Below are 27,603 nucleotides of genomic sequence, written 5' to 3' on the forward strand. Positions count from 1 at the left end.
AAGGGCATGAGAAAGGATTTTGCAGCTTTCTGCTAAGCCTTTATTTAGGTGTCAGTAGAAGAACCTCTTGGATCCTGTACACACTTGTCTTTCAAAAGAGCAAAATGCCTACATTATATGCTTCCCCTGTCATCGCTTTCCTGCCACACAAATACCAGCACTTTGAAAGTTTAGATTCTCAAAAAAGATGCACAAGGGAAAAAACAGGGATGTTTTGGTTTCTTTTTGCTGGTAATAAAACAATAGACAATGTTACACGATTTTGAAATTATTTCAGCATAAAGATAATGCTTCCCAACATTTATAGGCATATCTTGATGCTTATGTGATGCTGTGAGATTGTTGTATACAAAAATAAGCAAGGCTACAAAGAAAGCTGAGAAGTTCAACAAGCTTGAATAATTTGCTGTCTGAAAGCTGTGCCTGTGTCTTTCCCTGGTTTTTTTGGTACGTTTGCAGATGCAGATTTGTGTGTCTGAAAGCACATTTACCTAGAGAAGCAGTTCAGAATCTGTTGAATTGCCAAGAACAGTAGCATCAAAACATTTCCCATCGGTTCTTGACAGGTTTTCTTTTATAAGGTAATCTGATAAAGATGATCCTGCAGCTGTGCTGATCCAACACCACATGGATAGCCCGTGTGGTATGACATCCATTTTACTGTCTCAAATGACAGTTGAATGCATTCTTTTAAGAAGAAGAAAGTGAAGATAGCTCCTCACTTCATGTAGACATGTGCCCACAAAGAGAATTAATTGGGAAAATGAAGGGATACTATTTTGAAAACCAATCCAAATATTTAACAGATGAACAATTATTGCATAGCTTCAAAATGTCACTGTTCATGGGTATATGCAGTATGATAATTAGTGTGTTATGCCTGCTGACTGAGGTGATGACACAGAACACTAATTCTGGAATATGTAAACAGTGATTCAGCACATATGTGAAAAAACCTTTATCTGTGTTCTTTAGCACCACTGGCTGAAGTGGAATGTTATGATTGGAACCAAGGGGCTGAGAGTCAGCACACCAGGGTTTAACTTTTGCTTGAAGAACTACATCATTAAAAGATTGTGAAGTAGTACCTTGCCTCTTAATGTCTGTGATTTGATCTATTACTTTAAAAAGCAAATATACATATAAAAGTGTGCACGTGTATTTAATGTGTGGTCAGCTGCCATACCTGTTAAATAATGGAATTTTTTAAGAGGTGGTTATTAAGCAAGGAATTGAATTCAAGACATGCTATTCAAATTATTCATATTTTGTTTTTTGTTTTTTAGGGTGAGCCAGGAAAGCCAGGTGAACAAGGGTTGGCAGTAAGTATTCTTCCAGTTTGCTAAGAAACTTTAACAGACTTAAACATGCTTCTTAAATTGTGGAATTCCGGAAAGCCTGATAATCGTATTTCCCAGCCCTCCTTTGTCACTGAGTATTTGAAGTCTCTTTTGCAAAGAAAATGCAAGAAAAAAAATAGATTTTTTTAAAAATATACAGTTGCCTATTACATAAGGGCAGTTCTTCCTTTTGGGTTGCAGAAGTATAGAGGGCACAGCAAGGAAAAATTGCCATATCAGGTATGCCTGACTCATGGCCCCATCTTAATGCCACTTCTGAAGTTGAGCTGTTTCCACATGGAGACTGTGGAGCAGTGCAGCAGTCATCTACTTGTTTAAAAGGCCAAAATCTCAGCAATTGTTCTGGCCCTTTGCCTGACAGAACAGCGAAGATGCTTCAAAGCATACAGAAACTCTCAGAATATTATCTCCTGAGGGTTTTCTTTTCATCATGTGTGGGAGAATATAGAAGCCAAATGAATGCACTTTTTACAAATACTCAGATATGGGAGTACATGTTTTCTGTTGCATCAGAAACTAATTAGCCCTTTTCATTTGGAAGCAAATTGAAGCTCCACTGGCTGTAAATCAGCTTCAGACACAGGATAATGCAGGGGTTTCTGCTTGTCACATGTTCCCAAACTGTGAAACATTTTTTCCCTTAAGATTTGCCTAAATGCTCGTGGTCAATCTTTTTTTTTTTTTTATAAGAAGTGACATAATTGTAGCCCTTGGCATATGCTTTTGATTTCTGAATGCTTCTGAAGAGGAAGATTATATGCTCAGCAATCAGTGTGGATATGATTACTACCTATTTGAATTTATAAAGTTTTAAACAGATGTGATGATATTTACCTTGACAATTTGCAGAATATTTTGGATTAACAAAATCTAGAGTTTTTCAGAAGAGAAAGAAAAGATTGAAATTCTGAAGCATTTCCTTTGATCAGGAAACTAACTTTTTTGTAGCTTCTCTTTTCAAGATAAATATTTAACAGAACTAAAATCGCATCCCCCAAAGGTACTGCCTAGTGTTTAGCACATTTGTGTTCCCTGTTGTTCCATCCTTTTTGGTTTATGAGGACTTATTGTTAATAATATGTATAATAGCAGGGAAGGGCATTTTCTTTTTTGGTTTGCTTATTTTGATTGTAATCTCCTATTTGCCCTCTGGACCACACTTACTCAGATTCTTACTCACACTTACTCAGACAGCAGTGTCTTACTTCTGTTCAAGACCAGATCATCAGGGTCACAGAATCCCCAAGGCTCTTTAAAGCAAAAGAGGCTATTGCAGTATTCAGAAGATTCCCACTGCTCTAGTCATCTGCACATAGGAAAAAAAGACCTGCTACAGGACTCTTTATTTTTCTAAGTGCATATGTGTTTAAATAGAGAAAAAGGGTATTTTTATATCAGCAACTGTAAGCTAGAGAAAAAAAAAACAGGCTGCATAAGTTTCCAGCTCCAAATGCCTGGTCTAAAAGCCAACATGATGGCTTTAACGTTAAGCTATATGTAGATCAAGAAAAGTTCAGGTTATCAGAGAGACATTTTATTTCCATTTTTCTTGGTTACTTTGACATACACATTGCGCCAGTACAGATTTCCAGGCTGTCTTCCTTGTGGAAAGAGCTGAAGCTATCCATACAGATTCTGTCTGGTTTCCTTTCATATCTTCCATCATACGTTTCTGCATGAATATCTCTTTACTTCAGTGTTGAAATTTGAGGCACTACTGCAGAAGTAGCTGATTTCCAAACAGTTATGCTGTAGAATTGTGATGCCAAAGAAAAACAGGTATTGTTTTCTTGGAGAACACAAACCTACCTGCAATTCTTTTTCTGTGTTATCCATCCATCTTTTCAAATAAAATTACAGCAGAAATCTCAGCTGTGAACTGTGAACTTCTACATTAATTCTGCAGGAACTCTTATGTAAAGAGTAGTCTTTGTTTCACACTGTAATTGAAGTCCAAGTTAAATTCCATTTTTTCTGTGTGTGAAGAAGGATCTGGTAGGTAGATGGGTTCCATAAAGTACTACAAATTCTAATCTCCCCAAAATCCACCTTTTGGAGATTACTGAAGTTTCTAACTTTTCCACGTGTCCAAGAGCTTTTCCAGTAAGAAGCCAAGTACTGGAGCGTGCACTCTTGTTGTTCTTCTGGACAGAGGCAAGATACAGGCAAGGACCAGCACCAGTGGCCCTGAAACAAACCCTAAATTTCCAGTGTACTTTTTGAGATTGGTGGAAACTGAAGGCTATTTGTATTCTAAAGGATCACTGTCTCAGCAGCTTTAAATAGCATTGGTAGTATTCAAGCAAAGAACTGCAGGCCTGACCTCTAGATTATAACAGTGGGATAGAAGCTTTTCTCTGTCAAAAGTGATTTATGCTCGCGTTCAGTAACATCGCTTAGTATTTCTAGGTGAATGCAGAGAATGTTACTGGAGCTGGTAAATTCAGTTTTAACCTTGGAACCAACAATGACACAGCTTGAAATTACTTAGCTTTCTGTCTTCTCTTTTTACAAGGAATGGACTAAGACCCTTGAAGAGTGAAAGATGGTAGATAATGAGATAGCAGCATGTTTTCCAGCTTGTGTCTCAGAATGTAACACAAACCTATTACACTTCTTGACTAGCTTATGACCTACTCAAGCAACATGTGACTTGATTCTCAAAAAGTTAAAATTTTAATGCATTTAGAGTTCTAGGAACATCCATGTTCTTACTGCTCAGTCAAATAGGAAATCAGGAGCACTAGCAAAGGCACAACAATTTGCACCAAGACTCTGCTGCCATATTCTCCTCAAATTTTATTGAAGTTCTGTGTCAATAAAGAAAAAAAGTAATAATAATCATGTTTTAGATGTGTGAGAGAGAACAGTAGTAACAATTCAGGACTTTTTTCCCGTCTTAGGCAGGGGAGGTTTGCTTGGATCAGACAGAGAAAATGACAATGAGTTCTCTTGTTTGAGTTCAGCTTTGGCATAAGAGAACTCATCTTTAGAGCCAAGGCAATTTGTGTAATTTGCTCTGAAGAGACAGAATGGCTTTTCTTTTTCTCTACTTCAGAAATTAAGTGGGTGTAACACAATGGAAAGCACAGCAGTGACAGCAGAGCAGCAAAGTCCTAGGCTGCAGTACGTGAAGATCTGCTTAAATGCAACAGCTATGGGCACAGAAATAAAGAAAAGCAGCTGCCTACTTTCAGAAGGCTTCAGGTACAAAGGGATCTCCAGATACCCTCACCTCCACTGCCATCCCTTAAATGAGGTCTGGGAAGGGGTGGATCCTGGCCTCACCCTTTCTGGTCACTCAGGTACATTGTATACACCTGAGCTTTCCTGGGTTGGCCCTGCCTTCCCACCAGGTGCTCAATCACTGGTTCAGGCTGTGACTTAGCATTTCTGCACAGTCACTAAGTGGCTTACTTCAGGGTGATAGGAGAAGAGGGTTGGGAAAACCCATTGTTGCTTATGTAAGTGTCTTATTCCCATGCTGAAAATATTTCCATGTTGATAGCGTCCAGTTCTATTGTTCTCACGGTTGAGATGTGGGGTCTTGCTGTTTGTAAGGTCTTCTGTCACTTTGTTTTTATAGGAAGAATGTGTTTTCCTTTAGGGCTGAATAGGGAGCAAAATTAGTTTTAAGAAGTATTGAGTGTATATATCTTTAATGTTAGAAAAGAGCGTAAGAGTGCCTAGTTAGTTACATTTTTTTTCCTAGTTTCTGGGACACTAAAAGCCCTTTGGGTCTACTTTCTGCTAGAGTAGAAGGTATTGCTCCTCTATACAGATTGGAGTCAGATGAAGGCGAAGCAGTGAGGTGTGGTGCTAAGGGTTTGAAGTTTTGAAATGTTACATGGATCTAGAAAAAGTCTTCTATCCAGAGGGAAGACTGGTAGAGTTTCCTCAGCTTTTCATCCTCTTTGGTAAAGTTGTGCCTTGCCTCCTGTAACATATTTCCCTTCCCATGCCATTTGCCATGTCTTCCTGGTGCCGTGTGAAGCTTTTTTTCTTTATCTTGTTATTTTCAGACTGGATCATAAAAGTATTTGTGATTCTTCTGCAGGTAGAAGCTAGAATTTCTGTTTTCAGAGTGCTGATGATTTTATTATAACTGTAGTCAGTGACAGGAAACCTCAAATGCTGACACTGATAGAAAAGTGTTTTCAGATTCACAAATTGCAATAGGACAGAAGGTGTGCATAGGTATTTTTATTTCTAATTTCCATGTGCTAAGTTTTTGATGTTGCTTTTTGTTTTTGTTTTCAAAACGTTCTTGGTGCTTTCAATTTAGAACTATTCTAAACCAGTGTACAGTCATAGAATTTTGGAGGATCAAAATTTGCTATTATTTCAGCTCCTTGGAAAATTAGTCAATTGAATTGTGTCCAGTGTACGAATCAACTGCTTTTTGTCTCTGAATAAAATACATACATTTTTTTTTCCAGAAACTGGCTTTAAAGATACATAAGTAATTTTACAGATGTTTTGCATGAACAGAATGTCTAGAACAAGCAAAGAATTCAGGTAAAGATGTCTCTTTGCAAAAGAAATCTATCCTTTAATGATTAACTCAAATGCAAAATCCCTCTACTTAAGATGTATTGTTTTCCAGACTAGCAGCCTTGTGCTTTTGCAGTCTTGCTGGGCATCTGTTCAATTAAAAAAAAAAGATTTAGTGGTCTTACTAGCTATTCAGTATAAGGAGAACTTTCTTCCAAAGGATATTGTCATATACTTGAAAGTCGGTGGAAGAGCATAACTTTGCAGTTAAATCTATAAAACCCCACATCTTTAAAATGAGTTAATATGCATTTTTCATCTGAGGTTTAAAAAAAAGAAAAAAGGGGGGTGGGGATCAGCCAGAACTGGCTGGAAAGTGCTGCTGGCTTGAGTTCAGACTCTCAGGCCAACAACCAAGGACAGATCCTCAGCTGGTGTGAATCTTCACAGTTCCTCTGGGAAATTACTAATTGTGAATTTGTTTTCCGTGGCCAGAGTTCTGCAGCAGCCTTGTTTATTTCATTCTGGTGGCATGTTCACAGCAAATTTTAAAGTGTGGTTCTCAAGCTGTTTAGCTATGAAAGTGTACCAAAAACTAGCAGCTGAAATTGAGAATCTCTGCCTGCACCTCCTGCGGCACGTACTTATTTTTTTCCCCAATACAGATTCATTGGCCTTAAGTTATGAGAGCTAGTCTTAGGAAAAACTGTCTTTAGGATTTTATCATCTCTGTACTTCAGTGATGGTTGTCTGGGATGTCAGTGACTAAGAAGGTGACGACGAGGATCTCTGCCTGAACACTAATTAATAGCTTTTGCCGCACTTAATTAAGGTAGCATATGGGACCACTGCTTAGTGAGAATTTATATGAATTTCCATTATACTTGATCTGTTTTCTTAGCCAGTCTTTTTTTAAGTTTAGGCAATTCATCAATGCTAAAGCATTATATACTTGGATACTAGGGCTCAGGCCATCACAGTCTTTATGAAACACTCCTCAACCATGGGAGAACACATTTTCAGAATTACATTATATACCCATTCCACACAGCAAATAGGGTCAAGGGGCAATATGGAGGCTGCTCAGAAATGTGGATGAATACTGTGTACGAAACCTGTAGTTTTCCTCTACGTGTACATTGTTAGGAAGTTCCCTTCCTAAATTGTTTGTCCACAGCTTGATAGAAATAAGGAAGTGTTTCATGATTCCTATAGTACCAAATAGGAAATATGCATTCTGGTATAGTTTTGGTAGTTCCTTTATCCCATAAAAATGTAGCTACAGATCTTCTAAAGGCCTTCTATTACAAGGAGTTTTTACTTTAGAAAGGCAGTATGAAAGCTTTAAAAAAAAAAAAAAAAAAAAAAGACACTAAAAGGGTTTGGTTTTTTTTTTACCAAGCTTTGGAATAAGAGTTTCAAGATGAATGTATTGCACTATTGTGATGTATTTTGGTTTATAATTTTTTCAGTATACCAAAACTTTCATTTTCTCATTATATTTTTGTTAGGCATTTTCATCTGGTGTTCATGCTTGCCATCCTTGACATCTAACACCTCACAGAACAAATCATTATATCTACCACAGACCTGCAAATGGAAAATGCTCCAAACTTTCTATTTCATACATTTCCTCAAATGTTTAACAACTGAGCTGCTTGAAGTTGAAAATTAAAACACCTGGGGAGGCTGTTTGTGAGGTATCACACCCTGAATTACGGTGTCTTTGAACCACAGTTTTAACACTTGCAGGGCAGAATTATTTCTTATTTTGCAGTTTGCTAAAGCACAAGCAGCAAAGTAACTTTAAAAGGAGAACATAACTGTAACATATAAACGGATGTCTAGAAAGAATTCTGGACTTGGTGAATTTGCTTTTTACATTAGTGTCTACTTTTTCAGTTGTTTTTTCTTTTTTTTTTTTCTTTTTAATTTCAAGTAGTTGTTAGTGAAGGCACCTGAATGTATCCAGCTGTAACTTCATTTGATCATTTCTGTAACGCTAATATTTGATATGAAAGAAGCTCTGTAGATCCCTTGATTTCAGAGAATAGTGGCTGAAGAATGGCATTCATAGTGAAAATCCCTTAGTTTCATAGAACGCTTAAGAACTTTTTTTATCCTTGGATGCCCAATTTTTCCAAGTACTTAAGTACATATCAGACAATGCTCCATCCCCAGAGACATAAGAATAGTTATTGAATTTCTTGGGAGCAATGCAATTTCTTTTTCTACCCTCCAATTGAGGAATTAACTTGATGAGAATCTACTTCAGTAAATGCATACCATCGCTTGTCATATCTGGGTCGTTTACTCAGTTACACCAGGTAGAAAATGGTTCTAATAAGTGTTCAGGATATCTGAAATAATAGAGATTTAAAATGGCTTTTATTATTTTTAGTTATTTTCCTGTTCTGGGCAACTCTCGTGATCAAAATTTACAGCCAGCTCAACCAAAGTTTCTCAGTGAATGTATGAAAAAAGGTTGATTTTCAAAGATTCTAATTAGTCACTTCAAACAAATCAATGACGCGATTTTTCATGTACATAGTGCTCTCCTCAGATCAGTTGAATGCTAAGGAAAAAAAAACACATGATCATATTGCATTTCCCATTTTCTACTTGGATTCTCTAGCAGTTATCAATTCTGATATAATTATTTTACATTCTGATTACTTACAGAACAAAAACTCTTGTGTGTAAATTGTAAAATGTGTCATTTTAAGCTTTTAATTGCAATTAGCTTGCTGAAGGTAGCTGTATTGTTGAGGACTGTACTGGTCATCAAGTGGTGTAATAGCTCAGAGGCCATGAGACATGAGAGTAACTTCCAGTCTGAGTAAAGTTTAAGTACCAGAAATGGAAAACTACTCATTGTTTAAAATAACTGATGATTAGTGCCTAATGCTCTTCTCCGAATCATCCATTCTATAAGTGCAGTGAAGGCAAGATTTTTCTTCTATGACAGTACTTTCTTATTCAGTAAGTCCTCTGGAGGAACTGGAATGGTAGCAGCAGCAAAGGGAAAATTCTAGGGAAAGATTTTTCTGGAGACATCTGCAATATCTTGAGTCAAATCCATCCCACAAGTTGACAGCTGCAGACTCTAGGCACAGAAGTACTCAGAAGAGCAACACATTTCACAATTTACTTTGGGGGATATTCCTAATAACTGAGTGGCAATTTTACCTTCAGATAGTAGCTTTGTTATGAAGGCTTCCAAATGGTATTTTGGTTTAGCTGAATTTGTCCAAAAAATTTTGTTTAGCTTCTTATGTAGTTAGAAACTACAGAAGAGTCAGCATTTATTCCATGCCCATAAAAGAAACATATATGAAATATGAAGTAGTCTTCAGTTGTTCTGGCTTATTGATGGAAGCTAACATAGTACAACTGTTTAATAAAAGTCAAAAGATAAATGATTCCCAGGGCCTGGATATTTGGAGCTTATTTTGGTAACGGTGATAGAGGAAAACTTTAGTCTGAACATGAATTTCTTGGAGTTCTTTAGATGTTAGCCAAACCTGTATTTTTCTTCGCAAAGGAGAAGATTCCTGGCTCATCACTTGCCATGCTGTGAGGCGCTGGAAGAAACTTTCTTCATTTTCTAGAAGAAAGGGAAAAATTCTGTTTAAGTGGAATATGTTATATTCACGGTTCGGTTCCTTCCCCAGTAGGCCACTCTCACCTAGCAACATCCTATTGATTTTTTTTCATTTATTTTTCTTCTTCCCCTTCTGGGAGACTGCTTACAAGCAGTGCTCAGGTAATAGGCTGTTCATTTGCTATATTCACTATTACAGGTGCCCTCATCCTCGGGTAGATCTTAAAGTTAGAATTCAGGCACATACTGAAAAAAAGAGATTTAAATAGCAGTTTACTGAAATGCAGTGGGCTGGTGGGATTTTTCTCCAGTCAGAAAAAGCAGGTGATCAGTCTATTCACTGCTCCAATTATCATCCGATTTGAGTGCTTGATTATTTTCACATCCTTTTAAAGAAAAGAAAGATAATCTGTCACTCTGTATCTTGCAGATGGTTTTCTATTTGTAAAATCTGTCCCTTTGAGTAAGAGAGATGCTTGCAAGACCCTTGTTTTTCTAAGAAAATCGGGCAAAAGTTTCAAGGAGCAGCACTGATTTGTGCTTTTGTAAGTTTTGATTCCCAATCTATACATGCAAATGCATGTTTAAAACTGCAAGACTTTCATTCGTTTCAGTGGATCCAGTACCAGGAGTTACAAGCAGTGGAGCTTTTCTGTGTTACCAGTTTAATGTTGCATCAGAGCAACATTTCAACACAACCTGCATCTACCAAAAAGGAAGATTTAACCTATATTCACACTATCTTAACTACAAAATTGGCCATTTTGAAGCAGCAATCCTATTGTTCAAGATAAAATCCTGAATAATTCCTGTTCTGACATCAGTTCTTCTTCTCTTTTCAAACATCAGAACAAGTTGAATTCTCCCATTCTGGCTTTCTGTTTTTCAACTTGACACAGTCAGAATTAATCTCTCTTGAGTTTGCATCAGCACCCACAAATTGCACAAGTGCATCCTGTAGGAACGTGTGGAAAAGAGTAGATGACCATACTGAATGCGGTCTGACTTTAATGAAAACAGACTGACATGATGTCAAATACATGCTTGGCTGCTCTGTTTCCCTGGTGCCTCCTCTTTTTGCTTTGGCCGCAAATGAACTGGGTGCTTCAGAGATGCCAGGTGAGAAATGGGTCCAACTAATATCAAGGGGACTCACTCTTGTAAGACATTAAGCAGTTAACCTTTCCTGGATTTAGGTATTCCTGCATTCTCAGATGATAAGGTTAAAATGGTTCTTCTTTACTTCCCAAGAACATTCTTAAAAATTTCTGAATTTTTTTTTTTTAACTTGTGGCTGTTGGCACAGATCACATGTTGGTTAAACCGTAGTAATAAATTTCAATACCTTTAATGATCTAGAAAGTATGGAGAGGCTAATGCTTCTTTCTCTAAAAACAGAGTAAAAACTTAGTGGCATAAGCCAAGTTTTTGCAGAAAAGATACTGCCGAGCAGAGGAATTATTGTGAACCGCAACTGATTGTTAGATAAGAAGAAGAAAAACTACAGTCTTTTTAATGCTGACAGATTTGTTAGTATTTGAAGAAATAGATGGGATGGAAGAGAAAATGTAAGGAAGGGGGAAGTTTGAATCTTCTACTTAGAAGTTAAATCTGTTCCAAAAGCGAAAAGATCCATTGCGTATTTTCTGTAGAATGTTTTACTTTTTGTTGGTGCAGAAAATTTCTACTGATTTCAGTCCAGTATCTGAACACTTACACAATGGGACAGCTTTAATTAGATATTCAGTTTTAAATTAGCTAGAGTAATTACGTTTTCTTTCTCTTTGCAGGGACCTCAAGGGCCTCCAGGACAAAAGGTATAGTATAAACAACAATAACATTATAGCTCCTGGTTCCAAACTGTAAGTAGAAAAGGTGAATGGAATTAGCTACTGCACACCACCTTGAATCTGTTAATTTAGATGCTGTATTTTGTTTTTGCAAAATGCAGTCGTATAATGTTAGACATAAGATTTCTCATTTTCCCCATCATAGGAAGTTCAAGCAATGAAGGGCAGAATGTTTTTAATCTGTCTGCTTAACTTTCAGGTAAAAAGGTTGCTATAATTTTCTTATTCATGTACTGGCACAGCTATGAAACCAAAGGTGAAACATTGTGAAAGATGGAGAGAGAGAATTTCTGATTGAATGCATGTCCTTTCTCAAGTAGATCAATGCCATATGACTAAAAAATTGACCAACAGAAACAAAGGATATAGGTGTTGCTGATAAATGGTTCTTGGTTGGCTATATTCAGGTGGTCTGCTGTTGTCTTCCTGTTCCTTTGGTAACCGGAGAGCTGACTTCCTATGAATGCTTTCAGCATTATTTGCACTCATTAAAGCTGACTGCCTCAGTCTGATGGAGTGAGCTTTGGATTTATGGAACTGCACCGTTAAAACAGTCCTAGTTATATCAGCAATAGCAGCTAGTAAATGGCACCATTCCAGCATCTCACCCACACACCACCAAGGCAGGTCATTTTGAGACTGATTTCAAAAGATAAGAAGTGTTATGGGAGATATCTAATTAGAGCAGGCTTAATTTGTATAAAGAAAAAAGAAGGGAAAGAAATAAGTATCAATGTATGTGGCAAAGCTGTCACCTCTTCTTCTTTTGAAATATTATTTAAAGTGAAGGTTTGCATCTGTTAAAATTGAACTTCTTGAAAAAACAATAGCCTGCTGATATGTAAAAATGTAATCCCCGAGCATGTAAATCCATGGGATTTTGCCAGCTGTGAGCTGTACGGCTTACAAGCTGATGGATGAAGGCTACCCTTCATGTTTAGCAATGCAAGAATGTGACATTGTAAAGCTCATCTGATTCTGAAGTTGACATTACTCTCCAGGAAATAGCAGAGTGGGATACTTTATATGTACAACATCAAAAAAAAAAAAAAAAAAAACAGAAAAAAAACCTCATGTTCTGGTGAGCTTTTCAATATATGATAAACATTTATTGGTTAAGGGTATGGTAGAATCAATTTTATTTAAACTTTCTGATATCTCATGTTTCATAAGAAAAGTCAGCAGCTGTATGGGACTGTCCCTGGGAAAATTAACTGTTACAAGAAGGGTAGTTTATTCAGACGGATGTCATAATGCCCTCCTGAGCCTTTTCTTACAAGTTTCTGGAAGAATTAGACAAAAAATGCGAAAACGTTCACTAGAATTTGCATTAGGCTTTTGCAGTGGCAGGCATTCGTGACCATGCATTCAGCAAATAGGGGCACCGGAATGCCAAAGTGAAAGCTTTGGGAATAGGGAGAAAGCATTCAGGGTAATGGTCACAGGCTGAGATGTCAGTGTATTATTTATTACTGGCTTAGAGCTCTGCTGTGAGCTTGAGCCTGCTGGGCACTCAAAGTGTTGAATATTTTTTGAAGCACTCATAAGCTGTTTTTTTCCTTTTTTTTTTTTTTTTTTTGTTTGTTTCACAGGATTATTCCATCTATTATTTCCTCAACTCTATTAATTGGTAAACATGCATCCATTTTGGCTGCATTTCCTTTGGGTGTAAGTGTCCTTTGACTAAACTGCTTCTAGTGAAGCCCCCAGCCAATGTAAACAGAGGGAAAAATGCTGTGCACTGATTCTTGGGCCTCAGGGCCCAATGGGCTTCAAAGGATACTCATTTTTTTCACAGGCGCTGAGCAACTACGCATCTCACCATTGATACAGCCTCTGCCCTTCCTAGTCTCCTGGCCAATCTTTTATGTTACCAGCCTTTCAAATAGCTATCACGCTTCTGTAACCTGTTCAGACATTTATTAATGGAAAATAAAAATACACTATCAGATTCCTTGCTGTGCAACACCGCTGTTACAGAAAAAGAGGATGGTGTTGTGTGAGCTCCTTTCCTTGTGCCTGAGATTTTCACTGGACGTCTGCAGCAACAGTCAGACAAGATTCTTCAAACAAAATTGTCCATCATACAAAAGTAGTGTGAGAGTTTGTAAAGAGACTTCTCTTACATTATGAGTTGCTGCTCCTTTGTCTACTCCTTGTTTTTGGTCTGTGTTTCGTTGTTTTTTTAAATTCTGATTGCAGTAATACTGAAGCAGTTTAAAAGGATGTTGGTAATTTGCACTGTCAGGCTGAACTATTGCATATTATCCCTTAAAAGCTTTAAGATAGATTGACCCTGCCAGTTATTGGTCTTGGAACATCCCTCCATTTCAGATGCTTGAAAGCATTTGAAGCGTTAATGATTTTGTTCAGGCGCTATTGTTAGACTGTGTCAAAACAAACTCAGAATTTATCCAGAGCATTAAATGGAATTGCATTTTAATCCTTACATATTTTGTGAAGCACTCACAACAAAGTTACCACCAATTTGAGACTCCTTTCTGAAAGAGGCTATACAATGGGACAGTCACTAAAACGTACATTGTAAGAGCATAAGAATGTACAACACAAACATTTATGATTAATGTAAACAGTCACTTGTAAAGAGAGCTCAACTTGAATAGTTAGCTAATTTTAAACTAATAATTAAATTAGTTTTTGAAAAATTTATTGCACTTAGAATATGCTGGCATTCACCATCTTTTTTAGGTACCGTATTAAAAGGTGAAAGTTTTCAACCTGTTTAATTTGCTAAACGCTGGTGTCTCTTTCCCACCAGGGTTCTGTTGGAGTGCCTGGTGTTCCTGGGAAAGACGGACAAATGGTGAGTTCTTGACTTTGTCAACATAGCACTTATTTGTGTCGCTGATTAAAGCAACTCAAGGCTCGTTCACATGAGCAATTTACAGAACATCCAAGGTTCTGATTTCAAATCAGTCTCATGGAAAAGACTATAAAATCTGATTTGGCTCTGAAGTCATTTTTTATAGTTTTAGTCAGTGAACATGGTTACTCCAAAAGTCTGATGTTCAGATTTGGTGATGACTGATAGACATCTGTGTAAATGGTGTATGACTTTATTCAGTATGCTTATGAACTACATTTTTTTTCTACAGCTTATTTTGGTTTAACTTCTGTTAACTCAGTTCCATGATGCAAGTGGTTAATTTTATGTGCTTGTACAATGGCAACACGTTGTTAATACAAGCCAAAAATAGAGAATGATTAGGCTGGAAAAACAGGTAGAGAATAATATAAAATCAAATTTGGGAATGAAAATGCAGAGAAATTATTAAAAAAGAAACAGTCTTGAGTGCGAGGAGATGGTAACTCAGTCAAGTCAGTGTTATGTTTCACTAAGCTGACTCCTAGTCTGGGACAGTGCTCCATAAGGAGCAGCAGGGCTGTTTCAAAACCCTGCTAAGGTTTTTTGGCAAAGCTGTGTGGTGAAGTTTTTAAATAATATCCCTCCCTGGCTGCAAACAGTGTTATCCATCTGTTGTTCTCATAAGCACTAACATTAATAGTGAACTTGAAAAGCACTTGCAGGGAATACCAGAAGAAAAATGATACTATAGCTTGTTCACTGTATTTGAGGAGTAATCAATGATAGTGTATAAAAAACATATTATACATAGGATGCTCAGAAAGTAATGCCTCCATGGAAAATATAACAAAATGAAGCGCACAAAAACACTGTTTGATAGAGCAAATTCTCAGCTACAAAACACTATTTTTCAACATAGTCTACACTGTTAGCTGTGCATTTTTGCCAACAATGAACAAGAGCCTGCATGCTGCTCTCGAACAAATCTGCACCAGTGGAGATGACCCACTATTTCACAGTGGCAATGACAGAGTCATTGCTAGGAAAATGTTGCTCATGCTGTCCGTCATTCATTGGCAGATGGAAGTCAGAAGATGCCAAATCTGGACTGTACAATAGGTGTGGTAGGACAGTTCAGCCAAGATGAGCAATGTGCTCCACAGTCTTCACACTGGAATAAGGTGTGCTGTTATTGTATTGCAAGAGAAAGGTTGTCGTCTTAATTGGTCTGACTGTGGAAGTTCAAGCTTCCACTCCTTTCCTCTTCCAAAAGACAATCCACATCACTTTACTTGCTGAGGGCTGTGTCATCAACTTTTACTACATTGGGAATTCACATCTCCTCACTCCATGGAGCTGTTTTGGCTCTGGCTTACAGTGGTGACACCATGTCCCCTCACTGGTAATAATGTGGTCCAGGAAATTGTCACCTTCAGCCTCATATTGGTTCAATAGGTCCTGACAAGTTTGCATATAGTGTTCTTTCTGTTCCCATGTGAACACTTATGGGATCCACCTTGCACAAATTTTGTGATATTCCAATATTGCTACCATTGCTTTCAATGCGCTGAAGCCAATATTCAGTTCCTTAGAGAGTTCCCTGGTCAGAATCCACTTTATTCATGTTGATGAGCTGATCAAGATACTCTTCATTTAGTGATGTAACAGCTGTGCATGGCCATTGGGAATGTGGCTTGTCTTGCATATCACTGCCGCTGCTGCTGAAATGCACCACCCTCTCAGCATTTCACTGAGCTCACATCCACTGTCTGGTCTCCATAAATGCTCAATAAGCATCAATGAGTGCCATTTTTTCTGCTTGGAAGAATTCAGTGACACGTTTTTGCTTCATACACACTTCCATGTCAGACATCATTCTGTCACATGGCAACAACATGGAATGGAATATTGGTAGGAAGTTTCAACCTCTCCTGCCATCTACCAACATCCACCTCTGATGTTGTGGGCCAACAAAATAAAATAGGAGGCATTACTTTTGGAGCAGCCCTCATTCTGCTGCCTTTTGCCTCCCTCCCCAAGAGCCCTTGAGAAAAAGGCACTAAGTTTTTTTAAATAATTCAATTTAAATTGTGCTTTCCTAACAGTAAGCTTCTATCATTGTAATATACAACCTGCATTTTAACAGTGGCTAGAGGAAATGATGTAATTATGAATAATTTCACCATAGTGATGGTAATCATGCCATGAATCTATTATTTTTCAATGTTTATAGTCTGAACAGTATGGCTACTGTGAACAATGACATAAAAAATAAGTTTGGAGCTAGGTATATATAACACACAGTACATTAAAAAAAAAAAAAAAAAAAAAAAACTATGTTACAAAGTAAATTTGTGTTAAGTCCTGAGATTTTTCCTTGTTATTTTGTGACTCCATTTAATTCTAACATGAATGACTGAAAGTAGGTGCAAGCACAGATGGTACTAATATATAAAGTTCAAGTAATTACTGTGAATAAAATGTGAATGCAGGACCACATTTTATAGCGTGATTTTCTTTGTATGTGCAGAAAAGTGAGAGAAGAGTGGACTACATAGTTGCAAACACATTAAATAGAAGTGGTGATTTATGTTTTATCAAAGTGATTAATGTATCATCACACAATGTCTATCCAGAAATCTTTGCCTATATGTGCAGAGAAATGGATGTCAGTGAGATAACTCAGATGTGCCAGATATGAAAAGCTTGTCTAGTTATTAATGTATTAACGTGTAGTTTTGGAAGACTTAGATTTGGGGTTTGTTTTGAGATGGATTAGGTGATTGTACATTTGTTTTATGGAGACCACATAGACTGAATTGCAGTCATGTTTAATGGGGAAGGAAACAGATCTGAAATTGTCTTCCTAAAGTGAAAATTCAAATACTTATTTAACTGCTGTTTATCAATTTTGAATTGCATTAAAAAAAAACAAAAAAAAAAAACCACAAACAAACAACCTAATTGCAACATTTGGATGTTTTTATGTTTATTTTATTCTATTTATGGCATCTAAAACAGTCATCACAAAGTAATAAGAAGTGTATATATAAACAATGTAATTATTAAGTGTAGATGGACTACTTCTAAATTTTAAGGAAAAAAATAATGAATTACTGAACTAAATCTAGATATCAGTGCAAAAACTGGCCAGATAAGTGTAAAGTGTAGTCAGATTTGGATGTTTTACAATTGGTAGCTAAAGTTGACTTGTAAGCATTACATTATGTGCAGAAAATGTGTTATACAAGCAGATAGAAAGTTGAGAAAGTAGAGTATAAGCAGATGAAAGTTGAATGTTGAAGTTTCTCTTAAAAAAATAAGTTCTGTTAGCTTTAAAATAAAGGTAGAAATAAATCTAAGCTGAAGCAATATTCATCCAAATTTAGTATTAGTAAATTTAGGGCAGTCTAGGGTTTCCAGGCTAATATTTTGCTACCAAAACGTCCATTTTTCCATATTGGACAATAAAAACAGATTCTTAGTGCAGCTTGTGGTACCATTACAGAGTGGTAATTTCAGTGTCAGACATCTGTGTACAGCCTTTTTAGGAGTCTATATACATTAAGGTTGGCCAGTACTGTGTGCTGACTGCTGGCACTCCTGGCTTTACTCAGAGAGATTAATGCTGATTGCAGACTAGTTGAACTCAACTTCAGTGTGTGATGCATCTCCTTTTAAGAAGATACGTAGTTAGAAAGCTTTAAAAAAGTCGTACTGTCTTGGTAGCCTTTTAATCAGTGAACTCGTTCTGCTCAGCAGCAGCGTGTGCGGTACACGAAGGTCCACATTACAATTTTTCCTTAGTTTAAAATGTAGAATTCTAAGCACGTGCTTAAAATTGTATGTGAATGCATTCCTTATCTGAGCACTGAGTATCTTTCAACTGATGAATGTTGACAGTGAATTAACTTTTCCCCCTCCATAAGCAATTGAATAATACACTTAGGTCATCTCCATCATATATGTGCCTGCAATTTTTCTTTTCCTTTCCCTTCACCTCTTCTTTAATTGAAATAGTGGAAAATAGGAGATGATTGACTAGTCTGACCAGTTGGTCTGGAAATTAGATCATAAATTCTGAGTACACTTAGAACGATTTTCTAATCCCTTAATATATGAACCACTTTTCTTGGACAATCTCTAAATATTAGAGTAAGTGTAATTTTACACAACCCACCTGTTTGTGCAGGACTGTTAACTAATAGATTTCAGAGCAGCAAACTTATTGTCATAGTTTCACATGTATTTTTTTTCTTTCAAGCCAAATCCTATGAAATATTACCAGTAGTCTTGAAAGGATGTTTACATTCCCTGTTTGTTTCTGCATTTAGGAAACTGTAGCCACATTCTGCTTATCTTGTTGAGAAGAATAACTGGGAAGTAGCCACTTAGTAATTCTTGCGGTCTGAGAGAGTGTTATAGAATCATAGAACCACTCAGATTGGAAAAGACCTTAAAGAGTCCAACCACGACCTAACCATACTACCCTAACTCTAACAACCCTCCGCTAAATCATGTCCCTGAGCACCACATCCAAACAGTTCTTAAACACATTCAGGGTTGGTGACTCAACCACCTCCCTGGGGAGCCTATTCCAGTGTTTAACAACCCTTTCTGTAAAGAAGTGTTTCCTGATGTCCCACCTAAATTTACCCTGGCACAACTGGGTTGTTACTGGCTAAACAGAATCCTGTGCACTGCTTTTTTTCTTCTGTAGGAATGATTTTTATTATTTTGTAAGGATGTATCAAGAACAGAGTGGTGGTCAGTACAGGTCATTTCAGTTCAAGTTGTTCCATAGTTTGACAATAGCAGTTTGTTAAACTTCAAAGAAATCTCCCTTCCTTGTTAGTAGCCATAGAGTCTGGGTGTGCATGTTGCTTACTGCTTTTCTCATGCTTATTGTTACTCTAATTCATATGTATTTCCCCATTGATATTCCCCCTACTGTACTATGTCAGGCATGTTTCAAAAGCAGTGTTACCACATCTCTTTGGAGAAATGAAGGGTATGTACTAGCATTTATTTCAAATAAAGAAATATAGAGGAAGGAAATATCACTGAATGCAGTTCACAGATTCCCAGACAGGTTTGCAGGCCAGCTGAGTCCTGTTGAAGACTTTCCACTTAATTTCAGCTGGTGAGTGGGCCAGGAGAGCTTTCCAGTTCTTAAACAAACAACATTAAGTTAATTTTTAGGAGGGTGAAAAGCAAGTTGAAAGGAAATAATTCAAGCCTGATTTGAAATGGAAATCACAGTAACATGTCTGAGAAACTACTTTTTTCCCCTCTGCCCTTGTTTATGTATTTTAGAGTAAAATTAGATTGAATTTAGTTTGGGGGCCTCTTGTATTTCCTTATCCTTACAACTGATTGCATTCTAGTGACTGGAAAATATAGCAGTACTGACAGGCTTTCTTCTCAGGGCGAGATGGATATCAACCAGCTGGTGCAGATGGAGTTATGAATCCCACTGAAACCAAACTTATTTCAGAACGGCCTCCAGGCTGTTTTTCTGTTACAAACAAGAAAGGCCAGGCCTCTAGCCATGTTATTTTTAGCTGCTTAATTCTGGACATAGAGGTATATACCTCAAGGGCACAGATCACTCTATTAAGGAGAGGTATGATATCAACAGCCTGAACTCCTTCAGTATGTACTCTAGTGGCTGATACATTTTCAAAACTGATCTGAAGTAGGTTTTATGCATGCATATTGACATTTTTTTATCAAATTGTCAGTGAGCCCAAGCAGCGCTCTGCACTGATCAAATTCAGTTCATTGGGCAGGGTGCTGAAGGATGTGTTTTACCCAAACTAATACAGGAAAGACAGAGCTGCTCTCTCAATGTTAACGCAATCATATGGGTAATACAGGCACAAGAGAACGAGGACTTGAATCGAGGCACACTGCTGTGCTGTCCAGTGTTGATCTTTGAACTACTTGAAACTCCTGAACCAAGTGGCTGGTTTGAATGTATTCTTCTTGGCATGTTGGCATTTTGTTTGCTCTGATAGTTGATATTAATTGGTTCTCCTGGAAATGATCAGAAGGATCCTGAATAGTTGATAGTTGGTAACTTTCTTCATAACTTTTTCAGTCATGCCTTGATATCATAGTTTGCTGATGTGATAGCATTTTTTTCAAATTCTTTCTAAGCCTCTTTTCAAATAAATGACAGGAGCACTTACAATCATTTTGAATTTAGCTGCATGATTTTGGGTGAGGGAAAGTACAATAGCACATTTGCTGGAAATTTTTATTTCCATCACTCTGAGACCATTTCTGAACTCATCAAACTAGACCTACATAACTTCAGATGATCATAGAGAAGAGAGGAACTGGGGACTTACATGCTTAAAAACTTCTAGTGGTGGTGGTGTCCTTTTCTGCAGTAGACAAAAGTTTACTCACTACTGTTATAGTATTTTTTTACATTAAAATTGGAAAAAGGTAGCTTTTCTAGCTTTTTCTAGTAGGTTATAGCTTATTTGTATAGTTAGTCAAGTCATGAAAACAGGACTTTTTGTTCCATAACTCAAAGACAAGAGAAAACAACCTTGTACAAAACAGAAGTTAAGGGCTGAGTTAGGATAACTTCTAATGCAAGATTTGCAGATTTACCATTTGGGGATTTGATTTTTGTACAGCTGGGAGGTTTTGGTGTTTGTTTGTTTTTTACTGCTTTTTACAAGTACAGCAAAATCTTTATGGATTATATTTACATACGTCCAACCTGCCCACAGTATCTTTCCCACAGTCTATCTTTGTAAGGAAAAAGTTTCAGGAGAATCCTCTGAGGATATTTTCACACAACTTCTTTGAGGCTTGCGACTCTTATTTGTGGGTGCACTGTGGCTGTTGGTATCATTTTAAGTGTAGTAATATGTCATACTTTTACATAGGCACTATAAGGTTTTAGGACATGTTTTGTTTCAGTGATGCCTGTCCCTGAGTGATTGTTTTGAGGATGTCTTGACTGCAGAAGGATAAGCTATAACCCAAACCTAAATGTGCTATAGACAAAATCACTCCTTAAATGGGGAAGAAGAAAAATATGCTGACTTGATTTGAAAGCTGAATGATATGCAGAAGGCAATTGTTTCTGCAGCATAACACCTTTGCTGTCAATGCTGTTAAAGAGAGACTGCAATATGAGTCGGGAAGCCATTAACCATGACCTGGTGAATGTACAAATATACGAGATGAAGAATATAGTTTTATAGCTTCTGACACCTTGCCAAGTTTAAAAGCACTCTAATTGCAGTTGATGCATGAGGTGATGTTTCTGAATGTCCGGTTTTCCCTTCCATGCATCTCTCCTGGAACAGCAGCATAACTGTCCTCAGCCAAAAGAGCAGCAGTTAATCTCCCAAACAGTAACCTGTGGGAGTGAAACAAACATACACAGCATTTTTTAGTTTTAATATATGCTTTAGTTGAAAACAAAAACAGCAACAACAAAAAAGTAAATAAATGGAAAGTAATTAACCGTACTTCTTAACAGAAATATTTTAACTTACTTTCATGGCAAATACTAAGATTGGTGTACAGCAGGAATACTATCAATCTACTTTCCTCCAAAATGTTTGCTGCTGTTTCAGCTTGTGGCTATTTTTGGTGTTTCCTACCTGATGGGAGGCTTTGTTCTAGTTATTTGGGTGGAATTTTTTTTATTTATTGGTTGGTTGTGGTTTTTGTTTTATTGTTTTTGTTGTTGTTGTTTTTATATTTTATTTTAGGCTTTAATAGAATACTTAATACTTAAAAATCAGCTTTAGCCCTGGAAAACAGGAGTTTTCCTGGGGCAGTGTATAGGATAGGTTATGTGCAATAAAGTTATGTTTCATCGTACTGCTCCTGCTTGTATAGATGATAAAATCAGGTTCTACAGCAGTGAAAGGGAAACTGTGGTTTTATACTGTCCCTCTGTGCTTCAGGCCTTTAGAAACAGGAGGATAATGACTTCAAAAGCACAGAGGTGCAAGATCATCTCTATGCTTTCCTTATAGGTTTGCCTTCAGTTTTTCCCCTTCCCAGAGCTAATCCCTAGTGTGATAATGCCTCTGGCTAGTACTTCCAGTGATAAAAGCATATAGTTTGATGGCCATAGGAAAGTCACATACAGGCCTGAAACAGGACAGTTGGTAGAAATAGTGATTTACTACAAGGACGTAGCAGCCAGAGGTTTTCACTTTTTTTTTCCCTAAGAAAGCAAGGCAACTTTTTTGTCCAGTTTTTAATCTCATTTTTTGTCATACCAATAGCTGTATATGCATTACTTGGATATGTAAATTTGGTAGGAAGGCACAAGCTTGGGATTTTGACCTTCTGATTACTGATTTAAGCCCCTTGAATTCTCAGCCAACTGCAGCTGTTTTAAATTGAAGGAGACAGAAACAAACTTGTTTGCAGTGTGGGATGAGGAGAAACAAGTGCATATCCATCAGTCCCTTCTGCTTCATTTTGTCAACTGGCAGTTTTCTCCAAGTGTCTTTTGGGTCAATCCTTTAGGATCCTTATGCCTAATCTCCAACAGCTTCAAATCCTGACTGCTCATATATCAAATGCCTGTGCTGCTATATCAGCCTTCAAGCTACTACAATACAAAGGAGCCTTGAAAAAAGGCTGGCTCAAATAGCTTTGTAATTCCCTGTGAGTCTAATGGCACCTAACACTTTGGTGTGAAGAATAACTCAGTAGAGTTTTACACGAACCTCAACGGTTTTGTTCTGTGTTTTGAAATAGTCCCATAGTTGGTGACATTAAGGTGCTTTATGTTCCTTTAATTTAGAACTAGAATGGATCCTTCTTAGAGAATCTAGTTTATATACCTCTGATTCAAATATGACTGTAAAAGTAATAAAAAAATCTTTCTTAGTGGAAGGCTTTTTTGGAGGATTGGAACAGGATTGTATCTCAATTCTTCTGTAAGTTAGAGCAAAGAGTTGGTTCATCCTATCTACTGAATTTGAATCCTATATAAAAATATTCACTGAGTTTCTGAATTATCATTTCTCATTTCATTACTGTACTAGCCATTGTATTGAACTTTTAAGCATCTTCTTACACTTATGTAGCAAAAAAGCTTATTGAGGAACTTATTTGAAGGCATTTTCTGTTCTTTTGGATGCTGCTTTAACATGCTTTCCCACCTTGAAGTGCAATGCGTTACTGCATAGGCAAGGGTTACAAAAGAATATGCATGTTTGTTGTGAAATTGAGGCATACTTACACAAAAGGTTTTACTCAGCCATCAACCCTAGATGCTCACTAGTAAGGTCTAGCCATTGATATATCATGTCTCTCAAATAATGCATGCATTTTTTTCAGTGAGTCTGGGAAATAAACACCAGGAAATATCAGGAAATAATTAAGAATTATTTGTTGTTCTATTTGTTATTTGTTTCTTGTTGTTTTTTTGGTGGCTTTTTTTTTTATTTTTCAGTTTAGAGAAAAAAAAGAAGTTTACAATTAATTGTCATTTGTTGACTGACTTATGAAAATTACTTGCCACTCTTTAAGCTGTGGAACAATATGTCTACTTTCTATTAAAATACCCCAAATTTGGATCTTTAATGTTATGCTGAAGTTTCTAAAGTCTTTTAAATCTAATTTTTAGCTAGTGGTACTGGAGTGTGTGAAACTGACAAGCGAGGTATATTTATAAATTAAACAGCTATCTATTCCAAACTCTTCTGTTTCTGGAATAAACCCTTTTCATTTTTCATCACTGTCTGTCTTCCTTAGGAGCAGAATGTCAAAGTCATTTAAGATAAGCCTTTCTTGCAGTATTTCTGAGTTGTAGGAAGGAGAGAAGTAATACTAGCCTTGCTGGAAAGACTGCTTTTAAGGTAAATTGAGCAGCTTTTCAGAATCATAAGTCTCAGTTCTGTTTTCTGTTTAGCTTCACACACGCATATTTCCAGTGCCTTCTGTAGAATTATTTCTTATCTCTACAGGAGCTTAAATTAGATTTAGTCCACTTAATATGAGATAGTGAAATGATGTTAATATGTATTTCATCATGTCTTTGTTAACTGCATCTTTTTTGTGTGTTCTTAGGGAGAACCTGGTTTGCCTGGCGTAGCGGGGGAGAAGGGAGCAGCGGGGCTTAAGGTTAGTATTGGAAATGGATTAAAAACAAAAGCACGCAGTACGTGAGTGCATATAGATTACAGTTGCTCTTTCCAAGCAGTGTTTATATTCTGACTGGCTTTTAGTGATCTGCTCTCTCTAGTGATCAGCACTGTCAGAGGCTTTACACATTGCACCATAAAGAAGCATTATCTTCTGCTGTGCATATATAATTCCAGTCAGTGGCACTGACGCATACGCATCCATTGCCAAGTGAATGTAATATGCCTGCAAGTGTTTGGGAATATGGAGACCTTTTCAGAGAGGCTTTGTTTATGCTCTTTACAATGTGTTTCAGGCTTCTTTTCAAGAGCTACTGTGGTCAAATCTTTGATGAATGTCAGGGTTAAGTCTTGAGCGCTGATCCTGCTATAATGGCAGTCAGCACTAAGAACATGTCTGGGCCCATATTTGATGTATCAGAGTCTCTCTTAGGATTTATTTTGTTGTTAAATAATTATTTTTCTGCTGTTTTGATATTGAATGAGTGGAATGGAACGTAAAGCTTATAACTGTATAAAAGAAAGCTCAGTGATGATGTGATCAGTGGGCCTCTTGGAATGGGTAATGTTGAATACTAATCCCATCAGCTGTGAGCGTGTCTTTGGTGCACATGTGCTCCTCAGCTGATTCTGTGCATCACACTGCTGCTGACAGACACACAGGGCAGGCTCTTTACGTTTACTGACTGGCTGCTTGTCCATCAGGGATGAAAACACACCATTTGGGAGCGTGACCTTTTCTTATTTCGCATACAGAAGAAGCCAAATTGTGGCAGTTAATGCTTAATTCATATGCACAACTGTAATCTTCAAGTTGCTTAGCGACTGCCAGCCATCAGAAGGGGCAAAGATGAGGCAGAGTGCATTTCTGAGCCAGAAACACAGAGATGACTTGTCAGGGTCATGCTTGGTGCACCAATGTGAGTTTGCCATTGAGCTAGTTTTTCAAGCAAGATATAATTTAAAAAAAAAATAGCTAAAAGTCATCTTTTTCTTCCAGAAAATGTTAGAAGCAGTAAAGGCTCTTTGCTCTGAATCAGTTATGAATTTGTTTGAGTCGCTGAAGGCTTTCTGTTTCTCCCATAGAGTCTCTCAAGCCATTAATAGAGTCATATGACTTTCACCCCACATTCAGCCTGTAAATTTGTCTTTCATTTATTTCCAAAATAAGGAAAACCAAATGCAGGAGTCAACTCTGTCCCAGAAGGCCATTCCACAAAGACATGCACCTATTCGTGAAGGTTTAATCTAGAACAAAACAGGAAGAAAACTTTGAAACAAAATAAAATTCTACATACAAATCACTAATGTTTTTAAATTATGCTGAAAATACGTTGTCTATTGAGTTCTATTAAATTTATTTATTATTGCTTATTGAAGATTCCACTGTTGGATTTTTATCACTTGAAACAGTGTCATCAATTGTGACAATGATGATAGCACTTATACTTGGAATTTTACTCCTGTTAATAACTTATGACTTCTCTGCTCCACTTGCTTTGATCAGGGTGACCCTGGAGAGAGAGGAGAAAAGGTGAGTCCTATTCCACTTCCTTTGCTGTTGTTCTGTTTTGGAAAGCTGTCAGTGCACTGATTCTTAGTTTAAAAATAAATAAAAATGCAGCTGTAGCCACAACTTGAGAGCCATTGTGCAGCCTTTTCTGACATCAAATAATACTAATACCAGTGCTAATAATAATACTAATAGCAGTGCTCATGCCTTAATTGCTGCACAACTGAGGAACTCTGCACCTAACCATATCTAATGTTCATGTCAGAAAAAGATGAGTGATCGAACAAATGATAGTGCCAAACATTTCTCGTAACTTGGTTTTGATGCTTTGTTACCTGCAGGCAGTAAAAGAATTTGGTAACAGAGTGGTAATTACACAAACTCTAGATGATATACAGTCACGCAGAGACAAGATGAGCTCCATGCTGCAAAACAGGGGTGTGATTCTGCCCTTTCATATAAAGATACCAGTAGGAGCACTCATACAAGTAAACACTCAGTGCAAATCAAACTTGTGCATCTCTGCAAGGGCAACCTGAGAAAATGCTGTAAGCCTTATTTTGAACAGGAATCTTTACACAGACTCATTTCCTGTGAGTAAATTGAGCCACGCTTTTTAAAAAGTAAGCTGTTTGCATTCAGGTGTTATTTGCTCTTGAGAAGTGCTTGCTCATGCAGCTTCAATTTTCAGCTACAATTGAATTTCACTTCCAGATCTGTGTAAATCCATGTATTACCAGCTGCAGTTCATGTCTTCTAAAGCACGTTATTATCCAGGGGAATCTTGAATGCTTTTACCCCACATGTAGAATATATAACTAGGAATCTCTTCTCACAAAATCACTCGTTTTTGTTAAAATAGTATTTTTGGTAGAACTCCAGTAATCCTTTGTTCATTTTCAAGCACAAAAGCAGTGTAACAATACTTACCTGTGATGGATTTCTGTTACTTAAAATCAGGATATTTCACCCTAATCATCCACTGTATTTCCCTAAAAAATGTAGTTGTAAATGTCCTATATGTACTTTATCATGTCAAATGGACTCAGAATGATGTTCCTAGCAGTTACTGTTGCACATCTCCATGACTCATCAAGCCCTTAATTAAAGACTAGCTAGTTTTTTGCTAGTTACCCTTGTGTTAGTGACCATCCTATACAAAATGATCTCTGATACAAATCCTCTGAGAAGAATTTTACATTGAGCTTTTCAGAGCAATATGACAGGTGCTGAATTAATATTATTTGAATATTTTTACTGGTTATCTAGCCAAGACCTACAAAAATGGTTGTGGCATATTTAGAGTCAATCAGTACCTTTGGTATTTTATATATTCCTTGCACTCAAGTCTCACAGGCATATTTGGTCCTCATATAGAACAGACTTTTTGGTTTACTTTGGTCTTACTATACAGCTAAATTAATAAAAATAGAAATTTTGTATTTTTATAGATAAAACTTTTGAAGCATTCCTTTAAAAAGTTATTTTTAAAATGAGAGATGTCTGCCCAAGCATAAAGGAGTGCTGTCTGAATATCACCTTTCTTAATAACATACAACACAACAAATTTATGTAGAGATAACCTTTTTGGTGGCTATCTGGAAGGGTGAAATCCGTAAAGGTTTTCTGGTTTGTGAATCATGCATGGAAGTACTTCAAACTCAAGCAGTTTATAACGTACATCACTTGAGAATCCAATAAAAAGTATTGGAATTGGATCACTTACCTGAATTTGATTAGATATGCTTAGGTGAGTATCTCTGGAGAAGAAATATGCGCCGCCAATTTAAAATGCTGAACTATCATGAAATC

At 37.0% G+C, this 27,603-nt stretch overlaps 1 protein-coding gene across 1 annotated transcript in view; it reads left to right on the forward strand.

Annotated features, from left to right (window-relative positions):
- The window catches only part of COL25A1 (collagen type XXV alpha 1 chain), a 292,895-nt gene that overhangs the window by 213,085 nt on the left and 52,207 nt on the right, over positions 1-27,603 (forward strand). The window contains exons 10-14 of the mRNA XM_090140053.1: positions 1,287-1,322; positions 11,250-11,276; positions 14,089-14,133; positions 24,205-24,258; positions 25,786-25,812. Of these exons, the coding sequence (XP_089996179.1) occupies positions 1,287-1,322; positions 11,250-11,276; positions 14,089-14,133; positions 24,205-24,258; positions 25,786-25,812 (189 nt within the window). The remainder of the gene's footprint in view (positions 1-1,286; positions 1,323-11,249; positions 11,277-14,088; positions 14,134-24,204; positions 24,259-25,785; positions 25,813-27,603) is intronic.

Source organism: Phasianus colchicus, chromosome 4 (genome assembly GCF_987193195.1).
Source record: "Phasianus colchicus chromosome 4, bPhaCol1.hap1.1, whole genome shotgun sequence".
Lineage (NCBI taxonomy): Eukaryota > Metazoa > Chordata > Aves > Galliformes > Phasianidae > Phasianus > Phasianus colchicus.